Genomic DNA, 24,304 nt, shown 5'->3' with positions numbered 1-24,304 from the left:
CTAGGAAGGAAGCATCTACTCCCCACTTCACCCCCACAAGGCTAGACACAGATGATTGGCAACAAGAAAATAGTTCCTCAGACATTTCTTAGGTGGCCAATCAAGAAAAGCTTCTGAGCTGGCAGGGAAAGCCAGCATCAGAATCCCATCCGCCCCTTCTAGATGCCAAACCAAACCCCAGGCTCAGGAGCCCAATGGGGAGTCTATTTCTCCCTTGGACTTGCCAGGGGTCAGGTTGCTCCTGGTAGGAGAGTCAGATTTTCCATCACAGCTTGGCACTTCCAAAGGATGGAGTGGCCAAGCCGGACAGGGTCATAACATAAAAGCATAAATGGGTTATTTTAAGTTCATTCATTAGCACAAAGTACTAACTTGTGACATTTTGAAGCGAAACACAAAACCTTCATAGCTTCTGTTGTTGCTGTTACCGGTTTGGAGAATCCCCTACTTCTGAACACTCAAAGGATGGGTCAGCATTTGTAGACCTGAGAGCTGGGGCTCCGCACCCGTGAAGAGAACGTTGTGCTGGGGAAACGGACGCCTGGGTTGGCAAGAGGCATCACGTGGACGCTGGCCTGGACTCATGGGTTGGGACCCTGTCCCAGGACGCTCAGGGCTGTCCTGAGATAGCTGTCCCTGAAAAGGCTCTTCCAGATTAAGCTGGAAGCCTCTAGAAACAGCCGTAGCTCTTCAGTCATGCGATGGAACCAACTTCGAGAGGGCCAGAGTGAGAAGCTCCTGGAAGGGTCAAGCGTTGGGAAAGCGTCCGTGGGCTGGGCTCTTCAGAACTGTCCAGCACCTGAGTGAGGCTGTCCTATGAACTGTCTTCCTCCTCCTCTCTCTGCCTGCTTTGAAGTCTAGGATTTCCTGGACTCCACGTGCTCTCTTTCTCTGCTTTCTGCAATCATCTGGACCAGCAGGGATGATGTGTACCATGGGCCTAGATTACCTGCTCTAGAATGTTCCAAAGCGCCTATAAAATCACATAGACCTTGTGTTCTTTCTTTCAGGATCCTTCTGTGAAATTTCTAATGTCACATTCGATTTAGTTAAATTTTAATATTCTAGGAAACGGACCATTATATCCAAGTTTTCAAACTGAACCGTGGAGAGCTCGTCCTGTAGGCTTACATCATGTCGGTCGGACAGGAAGCAAGGGGGGCTGGGAAGCAGAAGCGGGTCCCAGCAGCACTCCTGTCCCACGTCTGAACAATCAGAGCTTTGGGATTGCTTTTTACTGTCTGGAAGCAAGTTGAGCAGTTCAGCAGCCAGAGCTGGAGCACCCTGCCTGGGTCTCTCTGCTGGCCCCAACCTGAGCCCTCATGTAACTTCACCCTCCACTTCTGTCATACAGAGAGTACTGCTGATTAGAACTGCATGATTGCTGGTGCTACTTTGCAAACCTCAAGGCTGTACCTCAGGGTAAGTTCCTATCCTCCAAAACTTCAATTCACAAACATTCTATTCTCCAAGTTTTCTAGAAGCAAACTTTAAGATCCAGAGTACAGACACACTTTACCTCTCTCCCTGTAACAACCAGCATGCAGGAGCCCCTACATAGCCATCTTGCCATCCTAGCGCTCATTAATCCAGGATGATGGTCTTAAGCATGGTGGGGAGAGAGAAGAAGCAGATAACTTGATGGAAATGCACATGTGCATTCTTACCCACTCTTCAGACCTACTTCTGGCTCCACCTCTGAGAAACTGAGGCTGGAGAGTGACAGGGCACTCCTCCACTGGCACCAGCACTAAAGTGCTCCTCTATGAAACAGCTTTGTAACTCAGGCTGGCCTCAAACTCACAACCCTGCTTTAGCCTCCTGAGTGCCGGCATATGCCACCGTACCCTGTTTTCCAAACACGGTTCCTGCTTTTGACCAATAAAGGAAAAATGATAATCACCTTGAAAGAGTAAGATGCGATAAACAAATATTCTTAGAAGCAAAGGCTATGATGATCTTAAAAGATCCAAAGACAGAAGACAGCAAAGGTTGCCAGAATCTGTGGGATGCCGCATTCAACAGCAGGAATAATGGGGAAAACATAGACTCAAGCGACGTCTGAGATTAAAAGAGTTGGGAGACGGAGGACAGTCTTCAGACTAGGAAAGGACCCTCAAAACTTAAAGCAACGTGGACGTGGGCCATAGGCTTTGGAGAGCAGCAGGCATCTGCGTGTCCTTCTTGGGCTAGAGGGGAAGGGTGAGGCATAGGGAGCGATGTCCCCTCAGGTCAATGGACATGCGGCTCTGTGCACCTCTAAACAAGAGAATGACCAGCAGCTCCAGACAGAATGGGAGGAACGAACTAGCCCAACTGCCTCTCCATTCAGGTGAAAACTCTGCTTTAGGTAAAAAGAGAGAGGGTGGGTTCAGGAAAGGGTACAGAAATCGTCAGGTTTTAAAACTTGGGAAGTCCACATTCCTACATACAGGCTTAAAATCCAAGCAATCACTCCGGCCCTCCTCTCCTCCAAGGGACCCAGGACTGATTGCTCACAACCTGTGTACACCCACTCTCAGAATTCCGTTGACAGGTAAGATGCAGACCCTGCCCCCCCACCTGAGGCCCCGCCATTTGATCAGGGTGGAGTGAGTTTTAACAAGCTCCCTAAGGGGTACTGAGGCAGATGGTATCTGAACCACAAAGCTATTTGTCATGACCTGAGAAAAATCAGAATTGAGAGCAACACGAGCACGGCATACACCTCATAAACATGGCTGGGGGAAACAATCTGCAACCAAAACACTACCCGCCGGAGCCCCGATTTAGCAGGTCTTCCCACAACAGAACCTGGGGAAGTCAGCAGCACACGGGTCGCTACTCCATATGCAGACCTTTCATTCACCCAAGGAAGTGAAAACCATGGAAAGCACATTGGTATGCGGCACCTGGGAGAGCCCGTCCCTTTCTGCCAGGGAAAGGGAAGCCTGTGATTGGTATGGCAAGTCTGCAGGCACAGCAGTGGGTGCTGGGAATTGAACCACAGGAGACAGAATAGGGGAGCGGGTAGGAGGAGGACATCAGGGCTCCACCCCAGGCCTGGCTACTCCCTCACCAGGGCTGCCCTCCTCCAACAGAGCCTCTTCTCTCTTGAGTTTGTCTGTTCAAGAACCTAGAACAACTCTCTTGGCCATTGCCCTTGCTATCTCTGGCAATAATTTCCAGCCATTTCCTTCCTCAGGTCACCTGCATACCTGAATAAAAAGCTCCATCTAGCTAGAATGTGCAGAGCTGACGGTGGCTGGGACATTCATGTGGGTGGAACAGTGGCACCGCCTGTCTGTAACACATGTGTGATCAGCCCCACACACTTTCTCAGCACGGAGCTAGATGCAACCGCTCTAACTCACCAGAAAGTAGACTGTAAGTTTCCGAAGGAAAAGCCCTTACCTGTCTTTTACCACTCTACTTCCAGCAGTAATCCAGGAAGTGCTGGATAAAAAGATTAGTATTGAATCCAAAGTGCACAGATGCCTAATGTGAAATTTAATTGCTACTTCAGGCTACCTTCGAGCATGCGTCAAAATGCAGCAGAGTGGCCCTGGGTCTGTCAACTCACCCTTGGGGCCCCACCCCATGCTTGGCGCACAGACGTGATGAGCTCTCGCCGTCTTCGGCTGATCTGACACGCATGCAGTGCAGGAAGCACTGGCTTAGCCACGTGGACCTCATGGGCACCATTACGGCACGCTATGAAGCAGTAAGGCCCTCTCAGAGCAAAGCAGAGAGAGGCAGGCACTTCCTCCTGCCCATCCCAGCTGTGCACACTGGAAGCACCAGAGAGATGAGAAGGGGGAGACGTCCAGATAAGCATAGTGGAGCTGACAAGACAACCGTGGCCCTCACCTGCTTCTCCCGGTTGTGAGGTAACCTGCCTGACAGCAGGCCAAGACCAGGTTGGCCTCAATGAGAGCCAAAGACAGACAGCAAAGAGTTAGCACTTCTTTAGAAAGCAATTCAGGATGAGGGACGCCACCTCTTTCACACCAGGGTCTAGTAGTATCAGAAAACCACCCTCCCTTGCACGTCTGCCTCCTTGGGGGCAGCTGTGTTCTGAGCAGGGCAGAGGGTGCCAACAGCCAAGGGTGCTGGGCTTACTCCCCATACCCACAGCCAGAGCCCCAGACACCTGGAGCCGCTTGTCACCCTGCCTGCCATAGGGAGCCGGTGACTGCGGCAGCTGTTACAGGAGCAGCAAACATGGGCGCTTGTGCCAAGCCTCCAGTACCCAGCCCACTTCTCCCCAGGAGCTGCACGTTCAAAACTAACAGCTTTTACATATATAGAAGGCACAGTCCCACCAGCACCAGGGATCTCCAGACGGAAATGTGAGTCACGCTGGGGCAGAGATGGCTAAATGAATCCTATTTGGGTGAATCTCCACTCTGGAGAAGAAAGAACCTCCAAGTGAGGGCTCCCAGCCCCCCAGTAAGAGTCCTTTAAATGGCGAGCTCACCCCAGTGAACCCCAAAGTTCCATCAACACTCTCACATCACTCCTCTTACATCTCAGCATTCTTGCAGGTGCCAGATGGCCCTGCTCTCCCTGGCATGGGTTGTCCATGCCCACACAGGATCCCCCACCTGCCAAGGATCAAGGCTATCTGCGAAGAGGACAACGTACACGCTGGTAGACACGTTGGTGTCTGAGAAACAAGGGAACACACACCAATCCCTTGGCACAGACAGCTCCCCAGGAAGACACAGGGCCCCCTAGGACTCAGTTCCAGAGCAATCTACCTGCTGAGGAAACGGCAGGTGTGGGAGCTCAAATTACCTGGGCCATTGCCTCCTCTTTCCTTAGCTTTGCCTGTACAGACTCAGCAGGAGGGTGGAATTCCAGGATGGAACATGGTGTACACAAGCTGTGTTGCTTCCAGGATGGAGCAAGAGAGTGCAAACTCAGGGAATTAGCCTGGGATGGTGTCAGGATGACACTGTGCACCTGCTACAGTCTGGATACCAGTGTCCCACACTCCCTTCCCCAGAAATTCCCAGGTTGAAACCTCACCCCCAATGCAGAAGCATCAAGAGGTGGAGGGCTCAGCTCCAGAGGAGTTAGCGGCCTGAAAAGGGCCACGCCTCCCACCCCACACCCACCCTGTACCATGTCAGGACAGTTCCATGATGCCCCTCTGAAGAGCAGCCCCCACCAGGCACTGACACTGCTGGCACCTTGACCTTGAACTTCCAGCCACCAGAACTGTGGGAAACCAATTTCTATTGCTGATAGATTACCAAGCCTCCAGATTTTGTTATAGCAGCCGGGGCCTAATTTGGAAATAAGACCCACAGCCCTGGACAAGGGGGATGAACAGAGGGAACATGACTGGAAAGCTAGGAGTCAGGAAGAGAGCATCCTCCCCGTTCCCTAGACTGCAGGCCACCCACCCACCTGACCAAAACCAAACCCAAGGGAAAAGAAAAACACCAACCAAGCCCATTCTCCACCAGCGCCGAGTGGGTCCCGTCACTGTCGCCGGCCTCCTGCTCTCCGTCGTGGTCATTCAAATCCAAGTCCGGCTGGTGGGACTCGTTTCCAAAATGACTCTCATCCTTCTCAGAGCCAGCGTCCCCGTTTTCCAAGCCGTTCTGGGCCTTCTTCAGGGGCATGATCTGCAGGCCGCTGGGTGTAGTCCTGTAAGACACTGTCTTAGCTGCCCTGTCGCCACCTGCGGGGGGCTTGCCTGAATGCCCCTTCTTGGGCTTGGACAGAGGATTGATGCGCTTTCGCTTGTGGGAAGTCCCTTTGCTCTTGGCGGGCTCTGAAGACCTGTGGGGAAGTTTCTCCACAGCGGGGCCCCGGGAGTCCCGCAGCAGCTTGGAGGTGCCCGGCTGCTTCCCTGACTTGACCCGCTTGTCCTTCGACACGTGCAGCCCGTTGAACTCGTCGATGAACTCCTCACAGTGCAGGAGGTGGTGCTCCGGCTCCCACGTGTCCTCCGTGCTCCCGTAGCCCTTCCATCGGATAAGGTACTCCCACTTCCCTTTCTTGTTCTTCCTCTTGTCCACAATCCTTTCAACCTGGGTGGAAAACGTCAGACACAGAGAGGAAAGAGAAAGTCAGTCCTGGGCAGCAAGGACACGGAACCTGGCCTCGGACAGCTGGCACTGCCAGGAACATCAGGGACATCACTCAATGAAATCAAAGGCATACGGCTAGGTGGTCACGTCCCACGGTGCCCGGCCGCTATCCCCTGCCAGGGGCCGCCATGTGTCCAGCCATGCTTGCTCGCATCTGAAATCACACTGCAGGCTTGCTTTCTCAAGAGACTCATTCTTTGCATAGCAGCAAAATTGGCTTATTTTTTTTTCCAAAGACCAATTCAGAGTGGGTTTTCCATTCTGAGCAATACTATACACAGCACTACGCTACATTATCCTAATTGCAGCCCATCTTAAATGCTCCTGAAAACAACCCAGTGAGGTAGTACTTCCCCACTTTACCAAGAGAGAACTAGGGTTCTGAGAGATGAAGGAACTCAACCAAGCCCCACAGGTGGGAAGGGCAGAGCTACACAAGGACCATGCTCACACCAGTCCTACTCTCCTACTCTGTGTGTGCCATGTGTGCACATGCGTGCACACATGAGAGCACATGCGCACACACACACAATGTACAGAAGTACCCACACACAAAAAAATGTACAGAAGTTCCCACACACACACAAAATGTACAGAAGTACCACACACACACACTGTACAGAAGTACCACACACACAAAAAAATGTACAGAAGTACCCCCCCACACATACAAAACGTACAGAAGTACCTCACACACACACACACACACACAATGTACAGAAGTACCACACACACACACAAAATGTACAGAAGTACCACACACACACACACACACAATGTACAGAAGTACCACACACACACACAAAATGTACAGAAGTACCACACACACACACACACACACACACACACACACACACACAATGTACAGAAGTACCACACATTCATTTCTGCAAGAGCAATGCACTAGTGTAGCTCAGAGGACTTCTCGGTGCTCTGTTCGGATGCTGGGATTTTGTCATCAGGCACCAGTCTTAACCACAAGGTCACTGTCTCAGCAGCACAATTCTTTCAGCTCAACCAGAAAAGATTATAATGAACAAAGCCAAGCAGGAAACCTGGTGCACCATAGGAGCACACTTAGAAGGCCAAGAGATAGAACATTTTGGGGGAGCCCACCATGTGGCTAGCAGAGCCCTATGGGGTACACCACAATTTTAGATGAAGAAACCAAATGTGAAGGGGACTCCAACAAATGGCCAGGATGATGTCAGGGTGGGATCTGAACCTACCTCCTAGTTTCAAGCCAAGTGCTACGGTCTCTGTGTCTTCAAAGTAACAAAAGTAGTCCTCATGCAAATGGCAGATGAACTAAGCAAAGGGTATCAGACAATTCAGATTTGAGGTTTTTTTTAATATTTAAAAAAAAACACAGTGATGGGGCTGGGAAGGTGGCTCAGTGGTAGAGCGCTTGCCTTACATGCATGAGGCCCTGGGTTCGATTCCTTAGCACCACATAAGCCAAAAGAAAAAAGCCGGAAGTGGCACTGTGGCTCAAGTGATAGAGCGCTAGCCTTGAGCTGAAGAGCTGAGGGACAGCACCCAGGCCCAGAGTTCAGGCCCCATGACTGGACCCCCCCCCAAAAAAAAAACACACAGTGAAAATTCCCAGTGTTCTACCCCAAAGATGCTGTTTCAATAAAAAGCGTAAATGATTATATTCAAAAGTATATTATATTTGAGTGCACATGTAATTGTATGGAATGGAATTGTGATGTAATTAAGTCAAGACTACAACGTGGAAACATATGAAGAAATATGGGAAGAGTAAAGTGGGTGAAGTTAAACTGAAATTCAGGCAGGGTTCATTAGTGGCCTCTGTTTACATGTTTGAATTTTTGTAAAGAGGGATTGTCTCTCACTGGTTTATGCACAACAGAGGCTATGCAAAATAATTAAACAGTTTTTATTGCCTTGCACTTAATAAATATGGAAATAGCTAAGCCATGTTTCCTCTTCCCAATACTGCCTCTCATAGACAATTTTAATTGTTTCCATAATTGATTTATCTCCATTTAAACAGGCCAATTAAAATTTCTTTCCTTATAAAATGCTCTGTGGACATCTGTTTGAAATTTACTGCATAATTTACAGATATGCCACACAAACTCTATACTAGTTTGTAAAAAAGTAAACTCATGCCCAACTCATCCAACTTCCAATCTATAGGTCAAGGAACACTGGTGAAATATTTGTCAATGCTCTTCAGAAAGCCCAGAGGAGTTGTGGATGGGCTTGTAGCTTTGCTTCATTTTGAGGCCTTTGTAGGGAGAGACCTTCCGCATGCCTGCAGAGGGAGGAAGGTGACAAAGCAGCCCAACCCAGCCTAGAACAGCATCACTCCCAAGGGCGCGGAATCAGAATGGCAAAAGCCCACACAAGTCCTTGAGAACAAGGGAATGTGTATTCAGGAGGTTTTCAGGTTTAGAAAACACACAATCTGATGGGCATGGTGGTTGAAGCCCATAATCTTAGCTACTTGGAAGGTGGAAATCTAAAGGATTGCAGTTCAAAGCCAGCACTAGTAAAAAGTTCTGAGTCTTCATCTTACCCAAAGGCTAGCAATGTGATACATGTCTTCATCCCAGCTACAGGGGAACATAATGCTTGGCCACAGAGTCACACACCTGTTATGCCAATGACATAAAGAAGCATACATAAATGGATCTCAGCCTAGAGAAGCCCAGGCATACAGAAAGAACCTATCTTGAAATAACCAACAAAAGAGTGATCCAAGTGGTAAAGCACCTGGCTAGCAAGCGCAAGGCCCTGAGCTCTCCAAAAAGGAGAGGGCGAGAAGGAGGGAGAGAAGGAAGAGAGAAGAAGGGAGGGAAAGGAAGAGAGAGTAAGGGAAGGGAAGGCAGAAAATGCTTGGCTCTCAGATGAGAGGATATCAAATGAAGCAAAGGAGCATGTTAGACAGATAGCCAACATAATGAATGCAGAGGGGAGGGGAGGCTGATGAAAAGATGGACAGTGAGTGGATGGCTGGATTAAGGATGGACTGATCACTGAATGATGAACAGCGAAATCAGAGGATGGATAGGTAGATGGATGAACAGATCGATAACAGAAAGAGAAGTGGATGGTGAGACACATGAACAGGTAGGTGGTAGATGAAAGGATGGAGAGCTGGTCTCTAAATGGATGAGTGGATGGACAGATGTCAGTCACTTAACAAAATGAACTTAGGGGAAAAAATGAGCATAGTATATTCAATAACACAGGCTTTGGAGCAAGATCATCTAGTTTAAATACCGTCAAGCCTTATCTCATGTTCCTAAGCAAGTTTCTAAACCACTGTGGGCCTCGGATGACTCATACAGCAAGGAGGAAGTAGCACGGCGGCTTCACAGGGCAGCTGTGGAGAATATACAAACATGCATTTTCATATGCAACTCCAAAGGTCACTTCATCTCACACAGCCTCCTAGGACCCAAACCTTGGTGGTATCTGCAGACACAATGTCTCCCCATGCTGCCACCAGACGTCTTAGGACAACCAGCTCTTCCCTGGAAAGAAGCAAAAGAGACCAACCACTCCACGGAGCCTTTCTAAGTCTGAAAGGCAGCTATGCAGATCGGGGCTGCTCCAGAAGCCTGGTGGGGTAGCAAGGATGCGGGGGTCACACAGAGGAAGAACTTCACTTCACTCCGTCCATGTTACTTGAGGTTTCAATCACAGAGTCACAAGTTGCTTTATGGGGGACTTAAAAAAATAACTGCTTTCACCTCTGATCTCATCCACAAAGCCACTGGACACTTGACTATAAATACTACTAACAGGACCATCTCTGATAGCCTGATCTTTGGAAGGAAAATCTGTTGGCTCTGCCACTTTCTATCCCTAAGACCAGGAGCCACTAGTCAACCTCTCTGGACCTTAGCATCCCCAGCTGTAAAAACAGGAGTTTATAGTAACAACTACCACCAACACAGTTGTTAGAAGAACTGAAGAGATGGTAATGTGGAGCACTCCAAAGCACTCTATGGAAACAAAGGGGTTGCTCTCTTACACACAGAACAGTGGACGGGAATGTTTCTATATATCTCATCTAATGCAGCGTTTAAACAAACAAGTGAGTGTTATTCTCAGGTTCAGAAAAAGAATTGCTTCTTGCCAAAGTCCAAAATGTCCACAGAGAAAAAGGAGGGAAGCTGTGGAGACCCTCCTTTACCTCCCACTGCTCCCTCTCTTCTCACCGGGTCTCAGACATCATCTGAATGCCAGTTTGCTCTGTTGGTAATGAAGATCCGAGTCACCTAGAACCTGACCTTGCTTATGCCGCAATATTCCTCATATAGGGAGTCCTCTCTCCTCCTAAAGCTCCCCAGCATTCTCCTCAGTGTCCTAACTGCACATGCCTGCTGGCAACTCAGCAATGTGCACCAGTCCTGGCAGCTCTGACCCCGACTCATCAGCCTCTCCACCACACAGGTCATGTGCAGTAGCAGTGCAAATTAGACCCCTTCTCTTGGACTTACACGTGCTAAAGTATATGAATGATGCTAAGGAAATCAAGCATGCTTATACCTCCACCAGCTTCTTTTCTTCAAAGATGAGCAGTCTGAGACTCAGAACTATTCCTTGGAGTTCAACTAAATCATTAATTAACCGTTACTCTTTGTGATCCCAGCCTTGAGACTATTCCACAGCAAGGGGGGAGGGGAGGCAGGGAAGCTCTGATGCAATTATTACCTGTGCCACAGGGACCCACGGATGGCTGTGTTATTAAGGATAATAATGATGACAGTCACCTGGATTGGTACATGTTCTAGGAACTCTGATAATCACTTACAAGGTGTCAGGTTTCATTTTGCCCCCAGTATTTCACCTGGGTGTAAATTCTTACCACTGGATGAATAAGGATGTTGAGATTTCTAGAGGGCAGATAGGACATGAAGACATCAAGAAGGTAGGTAGCTTCCCTCCACAGAGTCAGTCGGTGTAGTTAACCAAGATTTGAACCCCACAGACCATCAGGGCACCCGTGGTCCAGTGGGGGACAGCCGTGAAAAGAGTAGGCACAACATATTCTGCAGAAAGGACTGTGGGAAGAGAGCGGAGTGCCAAGAGAAGCACAGGTGAGAGGAAGGGCCTCAAAGGAGCCGGACAAGGAGGCTCCTCGGAGCAGAACAAGTCAGTGGAGGCCAAACTGGACGCTCAGAAACGGAGGGAAGCTGAAGCAGTGAGACACCATCCAAGGCCATCTAGCTCCTCAACCTTCCATTGCCAGGCTAACAAAATAGCAACCGCAATATCCGACCTCGCTGTAACACTCGCCAAGAGCCAGCCACGGACGTTCACAATCCCTATCTATTAGCTCAGTGAATCTTCAAAGTGAGAACATAATTTTCTCCTTCTTGGCAGTACTGGTATTGGAACTCAGGGCATTATTATTCACTAGGCAGTCACTCTATCACTGAGCCATGCATCATGTCTTAAATGCTTTTCCTGCACTGGTCATTTCTGAGGCAGGGTCTCATTCCTTCTCAGGTACACACCTAAACCATGATACTCCTATTTTTCACCTCTCCCCAGAGCTAGCCTGGCACGTGTGCTGTGCCACACCTAGCTTCTTCTGAGAGGGAGTTTCATGAACTTCTCTGCTCAGGCTAGCCTTGGGATGAAACACATTCTACCGCACTTGGCTATGAACTGAGACGGGCCTTTGCTAATCTGTCTGTCCCAGGTAGCCTTGAGCCATGATCCTCCCCATCTCAGCCTTCTAAGTAGCTAGGATTATAAGCATGATCCTTCTTTCAGAGGATATGGACCTTGTCCAGGGCCCCACCTCTGAGAAATAATCAGAGTGCCAATCACCTGGGCTCCGAACCCCACACTTTCAATGGCTACACCATATCAAATGGGCTCAACTTGATGAGGTCTACAGTGGTCTTCTCTCAATACCTTGCAGGGTCAATGAATACTTGTGGCACTTTTGTATCATTCAGGACTAACTTCCCAAGCTCGAGTCTCCTGTGGACACAATGCATGCAGTGTGTGCCTCCTCCCTAGTCACTATCACAGTCCTTACCCCAGCTTCCCATCACACAGGGGCACTGGATACAGTATAGTTGCTGTGGACCAGGGTTGCCCAAAAACACAGAACAGCTCTGCAGCTGATGAGGCTGGCCTGAGAAAATGCATTGTTGGTCTGTATCTTAGTCTCTGGCAGGAAAGAGCAAGAAAATGTGGTGCTGTGGTGTTGAGCAACATACCTTGTTTTAGTTTGTGAGGCTTTTTTAATGTCTCTTGGTCAATGTCACTCCTTCCTTCATTCTCCCCTACAGCCTGCACATATATGCATCAGTGTGGCCATGCTATGTGGCAGACACATAGTTCATTCCTGATGCCAAACCACAAACCCCACATCCATGAGGACCATGCCTTGTGAATCCTTTAGCTTCACAGAACAACTCCTTTGTGGGTAGAAGGATTCAGGAACCCCATCATTAAACTTGGTATATATAGACTTCAAGAAGGAAGAAGATAGAGAACATTCTAGAAGCAACTTGCCATGAGCTGTTGAGGTTACTAGAAGCGCTTGCTTCTAGTGATCTGGTCAAAGGAACATAGGAGGCACAATGGCTTCTCTTGCTCATGCCTGGAGAGCCATCCCAAGGAAATGGCTCCCTGGCCAAGATATCTGTCTCAGGACCAGGTCAATCAAACTAGCCTCAATGTGAGGTCCAACCAATAGACACGGGCAACATGATGAAGGTGACTAAGACAGATGCCCAGACCACAGCTGAGACATCTCACAGATAGAGGAGCCTTGCTCTGATCAGGGCCTATACATTTTTTAATAGTACTGTGGTATGTCTTCCAAGATAATAGAAAATATGGCCTCTGTATTTAAAAGGGGAAAATGATGAAGTGAAACCAACAGGTTCAAAAGGAAACTGAAATGAAAGAAGATTCATTACATAAGAAAGCACATAAAGAAACCAAAAGGAAACTACAAGCAAAAGAAGAAAATTCCCATTGGAACCAGGAAAGGATAGAATCAATATGCAGAAATCAAATCAGTGATGTAGACTACATACACAAAAGTTCTCCAGGAAGGCAGAGAAAAGGCCACACATTTTAAAGAAAATAGTGAAGAAAGTAAGAATAGATATCTGGGAGAGGTTACACAGATCCAACCAATGTAAGTCCAACAGAGGGAAAAAAATCAAAATGGAACAGAAATACTAACCAAAGACATAACAGAAAAAAATCTCTCATATTCTCAGTTTGCAGGTCAAGAAAATATCTCAGTGATGGCAGAAAGAGAGGCTGAAAAAAATGTCAACTTTCAGGCTGGGCACAAGCATCTTTATTCCAAAATAACAAATGTACGACTATCAGGAGCCATCCAAAATGATAAGAACAAGAATCAGATCAATTTTAGAGACTATTATATGCCATAATATGTGAGGAGGAAATAAATATTTCTAATTCAAGAATTCTACATTTGTTCAAGTGATTCTGTGGTCCCTCGTTTGAGAAGAAGGAAGACATCTCATGTCTTAGAAGACCAAGTATTAAAAATACTGACTCAAACGGGTATTTCAAAAACTGATTTTTCAACCTGTCTTTGAACTTCATACTTAAGAAAGTGCAGGGAGGTTACATGTGAGGATTAACACTAAACAATAAGACCAACTGAATATCTACAGTTAATCCTAAATCATTACTGAGTATGATAAAATCAGAAGCAGATTCAAAGTGGTTCTCAAAGGATTATTTACTTTAAATGTGAAAACAGAAAGCAAAAATATGAGAAAAAATATATATATTATTTTTTTAAAAAAACAGTTTCTTAGGCAGGTGCTGGTGGCTCATGCATATAATCCTATCTGCATAGAAGATTGAGATATGGGGATCATGGTTCAAAGCCAGCTCAAGCAGGAAAAGTCCATCTTATCTCCAATTAATTAGCAAAAAGTCATAAGTAGAGCTGTGGCTCAAGTGGTAAAGTGTGAGGTGCTGAGTTCAAGTCCTAGCATTGGCACAAATGATACAAAAATGATACAAATGAGCATAGCATTTTTATTCACAGTAGCCAGAAACCAGAGAAATAAAATATTTGTGCAGCTAAATAAATTACAGTATAATCAGGCAACGATCTGCTGCTTGTTGACAGAAAGGACAATGGATAAACATCTACTTCGAGCAAACTGCACAAACATCAGCTGAAAGAAAGAGGCCCGACCTAGGAAAGCACCTTGCAGGCAAAGCATATCCACAAGATCAAAGATCAGTGGCTGCAGGATGCTGGTGCGGGGCTAGAAAGGAGAATGACTACAAAAGCCACAAATAAGCTTTCCAGGAGGCAGAAATGCGCCATAATTTGACCACTGTGGTCTCCATAGACATCTGTGAAAAATCAACTTTACACTTAACAGTCTGTGAGGTTGGTGTGCAGGTAAATAATGCCTTAATAAAATTGTGTGGAAAACACAGATGAAACGTATAGAAACAAAAATAAACATTTCAAATCAATCAAGAGGATGGAAATAAGACCTATACTGCAAGAGGTATCTTAAAAATGAAAGAGTATTTGAGAATAAGAGCCAAAAAGAATAAAATTATGAAAGCAGAAATAAGAACAGGTACAATATTTACTCAAAACAAAATCCACAAGTGAATTCTCGTGCTTGCTTTGCTCAGAACTGTTCAAGAGAGGAAATAGCAAAGATATCTTCCAACAAGCTCACAGATAAACAAACCGAAGTCCACCCATATAACACTGGATCACTACTCAGAAAGAAAAGGGGGGAAACACTGACTTGCAAGGCAGCTGAGTGAATCTCAAGTTCATTTGCCAAGGAAAAAAAGACAGACCCAAAGGCTCTATGTTTTATGACTTAGATGAGTGGAGCCAGCAGAGGAGGGAATGATGACAAAGTGACTGCATAAGGGAACTTTTTGGTGACAAAGCTGCCGTGTGTGGCACCGCAGAGGTGGATCCACAAAACCCACAGAGCTACAGACCACAAACACTTAACCTTCTCTGTATGCATTTTTTAAAATATCAGGCAGGATGCTGGGGACCCCCAGGATGGGATGCTGCCAGTGACAACTGACTTTTACTGTATCACCAAGGTGGACACAATCCGAGGGAAGCGATGGGGGAAAAGGCATTCTCTTACTTAAGGGAAAAAAATATGTTTAAAGTGGATACAACAGAGGCCACAGATAAATAAAACTATGTAAAAATACTGCACTATAGTTGGTAAATTAGTTCTTCACAGAGGTATGAAAAATAAAGACATGACCTTACATATAGATTGTTTGAGCCAATAAGCCAATTGTTGGCAAGAGGAGTCAGGATCTCAAAGAAGATGAAGAAGTTGTAAAGAAACTAAAGGGAAGACTAGAATGAATGCCAGGATAAGATTTGAGTCACAGAAGTGGTATGAACTGGCTGATTTTAACCATGCATGCACAGACACATACCTATAAATACAGAAGTACAGCTATATAAACCATCGGTTAGTGTACACACCAGTATCTCCTCCACCTGTCCTCTGAGAAGACCACAAAAAGAATGCCTCCCTCAGTAGCAATGAACACACCTCACATGTAGAACTTGGTTTCTAAACACCATTCTCCAATGAAAGGAACAAGAATCCCTAGAGAAGTATTGGATTTTAGAACTGACAGGATATAGCTCATCCACGAGATGAAGCCAAATGGTCTTGCAGTGCTAACAAGTAAAACATCTCCTAAGAAAACAAATGAACAAACCCACAGTGAGAGGATACGGATGGCACAGGAGCCAGACGAAGGAGCTGCCAGGGGTCAAAGCTGGGATCATTTCAATAACAAAACAATGACAGTGCTGCACTGAAGCCTCAAAATAAATAAATACCCAGGGGTCTATGTAACATAAAATTAATGAACGAATTCATCAGTGCTTGGCAAATTAGGGGCTGACGTCGGCCCGATGCCTATGTTTGGAAACAGTTTTAATAGAATCTACCCAAGACCATCCTTTTCCTTTATGCAATATCTATCCTCAACTTCCAGGGTAGAGTGTGACAAAATCTCTATTGCCTGCAGAATCAAAGGGATTTATTATCCCATTACAGATCAAGTTTGTTGACCCTGGGAGAAATAAGCAAAGGGAAAGAAGAGACCCATATTCCTTTCAGAATAATCTCAAATAATAAAGGGGAAAAAATTACAGAAAATGTGGTGGGGAGGGCAGGTAAGGGGGAGTAGAAGGATGGAAAAGAAAAGAAGGGACGCATACAGCCGGAATACGAAATGTACATTTGGGATAAAAGGAGAGGGAAATGAGAAGGTGGGATGGGAGAGAAAGACGGAAGGTGAGACATCCAGGAGCAAAGGAAACGCAGATGGGCATGTTAAACTCTGACCCCCGTGGGGCTGGGAAGTGGCTCAGTGGTAGAGTGCTTGCCTCACACGCATGAGGCCCTGGGTTCGATTCCTCAGCACCACATAAGCAGAAAAAGCGCTGTGGCTCAAGTGGTAGAGCGCTCGCCTTGAGCTGAAGAGCTGAGGGACAGCACCCAGGCCCAGAGTTCAGGCCCCATGACCGGAGGGGGAAAAAAAGCAAACAAACAAAAAACAAAAACAAAAAACAACTCTAACCCCCTCCTACAACCATTTGAAGTTCAGAAAATTGTTAATAATAATGAGAAACAGACAACTCATTATTAGATTACTGTGGTAATAACTGCTACAGAAATGACCTACAAATGGATGTTAAAATCAGTGCATAAAACTTTAGAAAGAACCAAGATATATGTGTAACCTCCAACATACACATACAACTTCTGCGGTGATTTTAACCAACAGGAACTGGTTCTCTACCATTTAGGAAAGACAGCTTAATTCTCCCCTCCTCAAATGACTTAACAACCAAGCAAAAGCTTAAAAGGAAAAATAATCTGCTTTTTAAAATACTCTAACAGTGTAAATTAAAAAGGAAAAAAGATATGAAGATCTCAGTAATACCATTAGAGATAAATACATAAATGATTAAGCTGTTTACAAATGAAACACACAAATGGTTATCTAATATAGAGAACACTTTATCACAACTATGACGAGGAATGTGAATATAAATTCACTAATAAGGTTCTGATTTTGCCCATTTAAAGGTGTTTTGAAAATCAGCAGTGTGGAGCGCTGGCAAGGGATGGGAAAGGCACTCCTGACTCACTGTTTCGTAGTGATCAACTTTCTGTGGAAGATTTTCACACTAAGTAGCAAGGGCCTTAACATGTCTCTAACTCAGTAAGGGAGTAATATCTCTTCAAAAAAAAAAAAAAAACTGGCAAAGCACCGTGCATGTTTACTGTAGGTTTCCATGGAAATAGATTAAATGCGACATTGTTCACCAACAGGCTAAAATGAAATATGCATGCTCCAAGTATTAGATCAACAAACAGGTTTTAATAATGCGGGAAAGTGCTGAAATACTAAATAAAAAAAACTGTGTTTCCCATTTTCTCAGGGAATCCACAGCGCCAATGAATCATGAGTGTCCACAACCCCCTACCAATTCCTCCTCATCTCTCCTGCCATCAGGGGTGGACTGTATTTCGCAATCGCAGGATCCAGGCTGCCCCTGTGACTTGCTTTAAGCAACAGAATACAGAAGTGACTCTGCAACTTCAAAGACCGGGCCTTAAGCGGCCCCGTGGCTTCTGCTCCCATCTCCTGGGTTTGCTGTCCTGACCACATACCAGCCTAGCACATTGGAAGTTGAGAGGATAAGAAACACCACAGCCAGCTACCAGCATCTCATGCTAGGAACTTGGCTAGGGCCACTTGGTCTTCCATCCTAGCTGCAAGGGTAAGACCAGACCAAACAAACTGAGGAACCACCCAGGCCCCTGCAGAATCCTGAGGGATGATCACCTGCTCTTGTCTTAAGCAACCAAGTTGAATCAAGGTGTATCTATGATATTACCATTGAAATTGTATTATTGAATTTGTATTTCAATCACATTAAATATGCACACCCTAGGAAAAATTGAAGACTTTATTTGTAAAATTGTATTTACTACGTAGAACAAATGAACACACACACACACACACACACACACACACACACACACACACACACACACACACACACACACACACACACACACACACACACACACAGAGGCCAGCATGCTAACAGGAATGGTATCTCCAGGGAATAGGATTAGAGTTAATTGTCTTCCAGATACTCTCCAACCCCCTTCTTTTCCTCCTCACCTTTTTCTCACCCAGGACGAGGTTACTAGTCAATATAACATCCGCCCACCAGCCCATGTTGCCCCCAAACACTCAGCATGGAATTTACAGAATTTACAATACATTTTACAATTATTATTTTCAACTTCCCACTCTAGGCAGCCACAGCTGCTGTTGCAGAACACAAAAGACAAGACTCATTCATTCATTTACTCATTCAACAAACAGTGCATATCACATGCTAGGGACTGTGGTAGATGCAGAGGTATCATGGGAAAGTCGAGCATACTGAGCATCTACTGTATGCTCAATCCTGTGGGGGCATTACAGGGATATGATCTTATACTACAGACATGGTCTAAGTTCTCACAAAACTTGGCATCCAGTGAGGAGAGTCAGTCTTCTCCACTCTGTATCTTTCCCTTGGGAAAAGATATAAACTCAAACCACTGTTGAAGAGCCTACATCAAGTCTATCAAAAATCCTGCAAAACCAAGTATGTCCAACACTTTCCTCTTGGCTGCAAGTCTATCAACTCCCCCAAGAACATCAAAAGAATTACTCTCACAAAAGATCAAGAGCTCCAAACCAAGAAAGCAAGGCTAGATCTACCCCTACTCAAGGCTGGTGTTAGCGAGTGCAGCTTAGAAACGAGACAACCTGAACCTGGATCTAGACTCTACTCTAGTGAGACAAACAGGACTATAATCATCCATCTGGGTCTCTCTGAGCCCCAGTTCTCCCATCTGGAGAAGGAATAATGACCATGGCTTTGCATATTGCAGGATCAAATGAGATGGCACTTAGAAAGAATTCACCACTGAACCTGGTAACAATTCACCAACAATGAATTAGCCACCTAGATGCTAGAAGCAACCCCAGAGGGGAACATCCCTCCTTCTACACATAAGTAATGAGCAAGAGTACGGAAAATGCACTGTGTTGTAAGGAAAATAGTGAGAATGAGGTGAGGTGAGGGGGCACCCAGAATGACAAAAGGAAGAAAGGAGCAATGAAGGAGAAACGGGACTGGAGAGGCAGTCTTCCTGTTCTACAAGCCACCACTTGGGAGTCAAAGGCAGGTGTTAGAAGATCTGGCTCCTGGACGACCTGGCCAAGAGTCCCAGACAAAGCACATTTACCAGCTTGTCTCCCTGCATGAAGTATAGCAGGGATTTCATCTGGGTTCTGGGAGGTCCTGTGATTTGATGGAGGCATGGCAGGAAGTCATACTGGACCAGGGGACAGGCAGAGCAAATCCCCATTCTAACTCCATTCAGCCAGACTGGAGATAGCCACAGAGGTTCTGCCTGCTGTTGTGACTGGTGCTGAAATGAACATTGTAGATATATGACTCTAGATGCCCAAAGCAAGGTAGCAGCCTCAAATGGCCCAGAAGATGAGGCCTCTTCCAGTTGGCTCACCCCAACTCCAGACATCCTAATTGTATCAAGACAGGAGATGGAGTCATTCTGAGTGCGCAGACCCAATGCTGAAGGCATGACCTCTTCCTAATTTTTATCAGACTTGGTGTTTACAAGAAAAGTTTCTGTTTGCAAATAAATGGCTAGATCCAGCAAGCAGAGACAGCCCCAGAGAGCTCTGGGGCTCAGCTTACCTGGACCCTTCACAGGTCAAGGGCTGGCACTTTGAAGGGCTGTCATAAATGAGAAGAATATTTCATCAATATTTACTGGGCAAATTTCAATGAGAGCCTTCAATTCTCTTAACACTAGATCACCGTGTGGTTATCCAGAAAGCAAGACAGGATGCTTTTATACCAACAGAAGAGCCCAGAGGATCAAATTCTCAGGGCTGGGGTAAAGATGGTGCTCTTCACTCCCTTCCACCCCATGGAGGCGTAGGATGTAGAAAATATTCAGCTAATGGGAAGAATAAGGATTAGGATAGAAAGAAAGAAAGAAGCTTTACACGTGTCCAACAGGCACTGGAGCGGCCATCTCCTTTATTTTGCTACAGCCCTACCACTCCCTTGTAAAGGTACCAACATCATCCCATTATAAGGACAAGACTCAGTATCTTCATCAAAGGGAAAACTCAACATGACACTCACCACTGCCCAGAGCCTTGTTGGGTACAAAGATACCCAACAAGCAATCAATAAATATTACCTGGTAGTCAGATTTCCCTTTAAGATGAATAAGCAAATAAAAAAAGGCATAGAGTTTTTATAACTTATAAGTGAAAAGTATTACAAGCTCATTTTGTGGTTCAATTTGTTTTGTTCTCAGTTCCAAAGTATGAAGACAGAGCATGCAGGAATCTGGCAGTGAAGGAATATTATAAAATAATGTAGATGCAATTCTTATGAAAATATTTTAAAATACAAAAAAATGCTTATTATAAAGCAAAATGAGGCAATTACCTATCCACATTCCTGTTTTAAATATAAAGATAAAAACATACTTCTGGCAACATAGCTCCTAACTGCAAGTTGAACAGAAGTGTAAGGCACCAATCAAACAAGAGGAAATAAAAACAGAAAAGTACAGTCAGTACCCACCATTAACTTGTTTTGAAAACACAAATTTGTTCCAACATGATTGATATATTAGGGAATAATTGAGCTTTGGCATTTGCTTGTGGATGATTTGTCCACTAGAAACAACAGGTAAAGGCAGAAAGCTCTAACCATCTCAACCACGTCCCATAGGTACATGTGCCTGCATTTCACACACACACACACACACACACACACACACACACACACACACACACACACACACACACACACACACACACACATTCATAACTGTGGTGTTCTAAATTCTGTAAAGAGCCAAGTCACCAAAGAAGAATTTTGAATATGCTAATTTTTGGTTTTGCTAAAAATCAGAAATAGTTTTGCACCACGTATCACATGCCCAGCACACTATTCATTTTGAGATGTGAAGGAAGTAATTTCAAATTTTAGTTTCATGAATACCTATTTTTGTTACAGTGCATATCTGAATCCTGCACCGCAGCTGGTTATCTTCAGTCTGTCTCTAAAGCTGCTTGCTGTAAATACGGAAACAATTCCTCTCTGCAACAGGCAAATACACAGGACTCAACACACCACAAGCCTCGGAAAGTCAAGGTGTGGTTAAATGACTGGCAAACTGGACAATGCCAGCACTCTGACAGTGGTAATGGGAGGCAAACTAGGTGAGAGCGCTGGTCTCAAAGTGACGCCAACAGGAAGACAACCTTCTGGACAAAGCCAATGGCCAACAGGAAGTGGATGTTCCCATGGGAGGGCAGGGGGAACCTATCAGTGGAGCTGTGATAAATGCAAAGCTCAGATCATGAAGCACTGTGTCAGAAGACAGTGACAACTCACACTGGGGCAGGAGGTAGGCGGGCACAGACGCATGCACACCTGGGAAAGGGCAAAGATGGGTCTACTGGAATGATTCAGAGGAAGTCCTGCTCTTATCAACATCTCAAGCCAATAAAAGAGCTGGCTTTTCCCAAGATGAAAAGGTTTCTTGTCCTCTAGATATCAGAGTGGGAAGGCAAAACCTCCTGACAGCCCTGGGGTTTGACTCAAGCTACTTGCTGTATAAACCTCAGCAGATTCCTTTTCCCTGGCCAGGCCTCCTTTTTCTCTCCAAAATGGACAAGTTCTGGAATGGCTGCACTGAAGGCTGAAGGTTTAAAAGAATAACAACATGCCTGTTGTTCTAAAGAATGCTAGCTTAATAATAAAAATAGATCAAGAGGTTGCTGCACACCTGGCTTGTGACCAACACCAGTTCCTGTATCTCATGTATTAGATTAGACTTCCTCCGATTTGCCACAAGTTCTGGCCATTTCAATGAAATAAATCATCTATCCTACTCTTTCTGCTTTTGCAACAGGTCCAGTCTGTCGAACCCCAGCACACTTTTACAACGATGCCAACCTGCAAACCCTGAGCAGAAATACCACTTCATTCCATAGTCAACCCAGCTAACTCCTAAGGCTCACCTAGGGCTTCGCAGTGAAATCCATTAGCACCCAAATAAGCCATCATTACATCTGGATAAAAAATTCCATTTTCACAGATCAAATGGAAGCATCAAGCTTTGTAGTTTTTTATGCAGATTTCATAGAACAGAATCAATGTGGTGTTCCAATCCATTCTGGCAAGCAGGAGGTAGCCATGCCAAGAGCTGGGAAGCCACTCATCCAGAGACAGAATCACCAAGTTGAAGCATCCATAGACCCCAAAGGAGCAGTTAAGTCCGTGGAAATGAGAAGATGAGTCTTACTTACCTGGGGGAGCAACTGAGATGAAATCTACCAAGTGTAACTGCCTTGTGGTGCCTGGGGTGCACAAACATAACCAGGGCTTCAGTCCAAGCCATGTGTCTATGAAACTAAGCCTGCAGAGATCAGAGGGTGAAGAGCGAAGAAACATGTCTGGCTCAGACTGTGAAGAAAGAAGGACCACAGAGTACAAAAGAGGATACAGGAATCCTGATGAGCCCCAAGTTAAGACCTCACCACAATTAGCAGTGACTGAAAGCTTTGGATGACTGCCACTACCCAACACCCCAATTCAGCCATCCAACTGGGGAAGTAGTTATTTTGACAGAGATCTGAGACTTCTAATGCTCACCGCCCATATCCAAGACCTACAATCCCACCTCCTGAATTGCCTTCTAGACATTTAAGGACATTTATTGTGCTCTATTGCCACTGGCCTAGACACTGGCCTCTTCCACGGCCTCCAAACGGCAATCCTGCCCTCTCTGGCCTCCCTTTCTCCATTCTCACACTGCCACTAAAAATCTATTAAAACTCTTCAGTGGCTCCCTTTTGCTCACAAAAGAAACTTTAAAATCTTAACTTAGCCTTTAAGGTCCTTCACAGTTTGGGCATCCATCCTCTCACCCTGCCACTTCCTCCTCTTTCTCAACCCTCTTTAGAAGCCCAGGTGCTCTGGGAGACATTCATTCCTCATCTCTCTTCCTCTAACTAGCTCTTACCTACCCCTTGGATGGAAAAAGTGGATTCTATACCAGACATCTTGAGCTCAAAATCCAGCTCTGCCACTGACTTGTGGTGCCCTTGGGTAGAGGTCTATAGCTCTGGCTCCATTCCTCATGAGAGGGGATTAAATTATTCCTGCTTCATGATGTCAGCTGCTTCTTCCTCTTCTAAGGATGAAGAGCTGACAAACATAAAGCAGGTGAAATCATCAGAACAGGGCCCAGCACACAGAAACCACTCAGTCAGTATCTGTTAGCTCCTCCTCATCTCAGCTCAAATAGCACTTCAACAAAAAAGAGCCTCCTCTGTAGCTACGATTTCCTCACAAATGCCTTTTCATTCAAAGCACTTATTGCATCATAATTACAGATAGCTTAATGGGACTATCTGATGGATGAGTCTCACCCACTAGTTACAAGAGCAGGGTATTATCTAGTTTTACTTATACCAATGCCAGTACTGCCACACCTTCTGATATACTGGATGACTGAGTGGATGGGTAACTACATAAATGGATGAGTATATAGATAGATGATGGGATGGATGGATGACTGGATAGATGAATGAGTGGATGGATGAGTAGATGATAGATAAAATGGGTAGACAGATAACTGGATGCATGGATGGATGCTTGGGTGGGTGGGTGGATGAGTGAGTGGATAGACAGAAGAGTGGGTAGATGGATAGATGACTGTGTGGGTGGATGGATGAGTGGGTGGATGGATAGACTGGGTAGATAGATGAGTGAGTGGATAACTAGATGGATGGATTAGTGGGTAGACAAATGAGTGGATAGATGGATAGAGGACTAGGTGGATAGATGGATGGACTCATGGGTAAAAAAGATAAGTGGATGGATAGATGGGTAGATGGATAGATGCTGTGTGGATAGATGGATGAGTGGTTTGGTAATAACTGGACGGATGGATAGATGAATGAGTGGATAGATAGGTAAGTGGTTGGATAGATAACTGTATGATGGATGGATAGATGAGTGGATGGATCAGTAGGTGGATAGACGGCAGATGAATGGA

The 24,304-nt window shown here is 45.6% G+C and overlaps 1 protein-coding gene across 1 annotated transcript in view; it reads right to left on the bottom strand.

Moving 5' to 3' along the window:
• LOC138822818 (chromodomain Y-like protein 2) overlaps window positions 1-24,304 on the bottom strand; it is a gene marked incomplete at its 3' end in the record, with an annotated part of 94,355 nt that overhangs the window by 30,286 nt on the left and 39,765 nt on the right. The window contains exon 2 of the mRNA XM_070015743.1: window positions 5,438-6,026. Coding sequence (XP_069871844.1) covers window positions 5,438-6,026 — 589 coding nt within the window. The remainder of the gene's footprint in view (window positions 1-5,437; window positions 6,027-24,304) is intronic.

Source organism: Dipodomys merriami, unplaced genomic scaffold (genome assembly GCF_024711535.1).
Source record: "Dipodomys merriami isolate MVZ:Mamm:240054 unplaced genomic scaffold, mDipMer1.0.p SCAF_116, whole genome shotgun sequence".
In the NCBI taxonomy this organism is placed as follows: domain Eukaryota; kingdom Metazoa; phylum Chordata; class Mammalia; order Rodentia; family Heteromyidae; genus Dipodomys; species Dipodomys merriami.
This window is presented reverse-complemented; position numbering and strand designations above follow the sequence as displayed.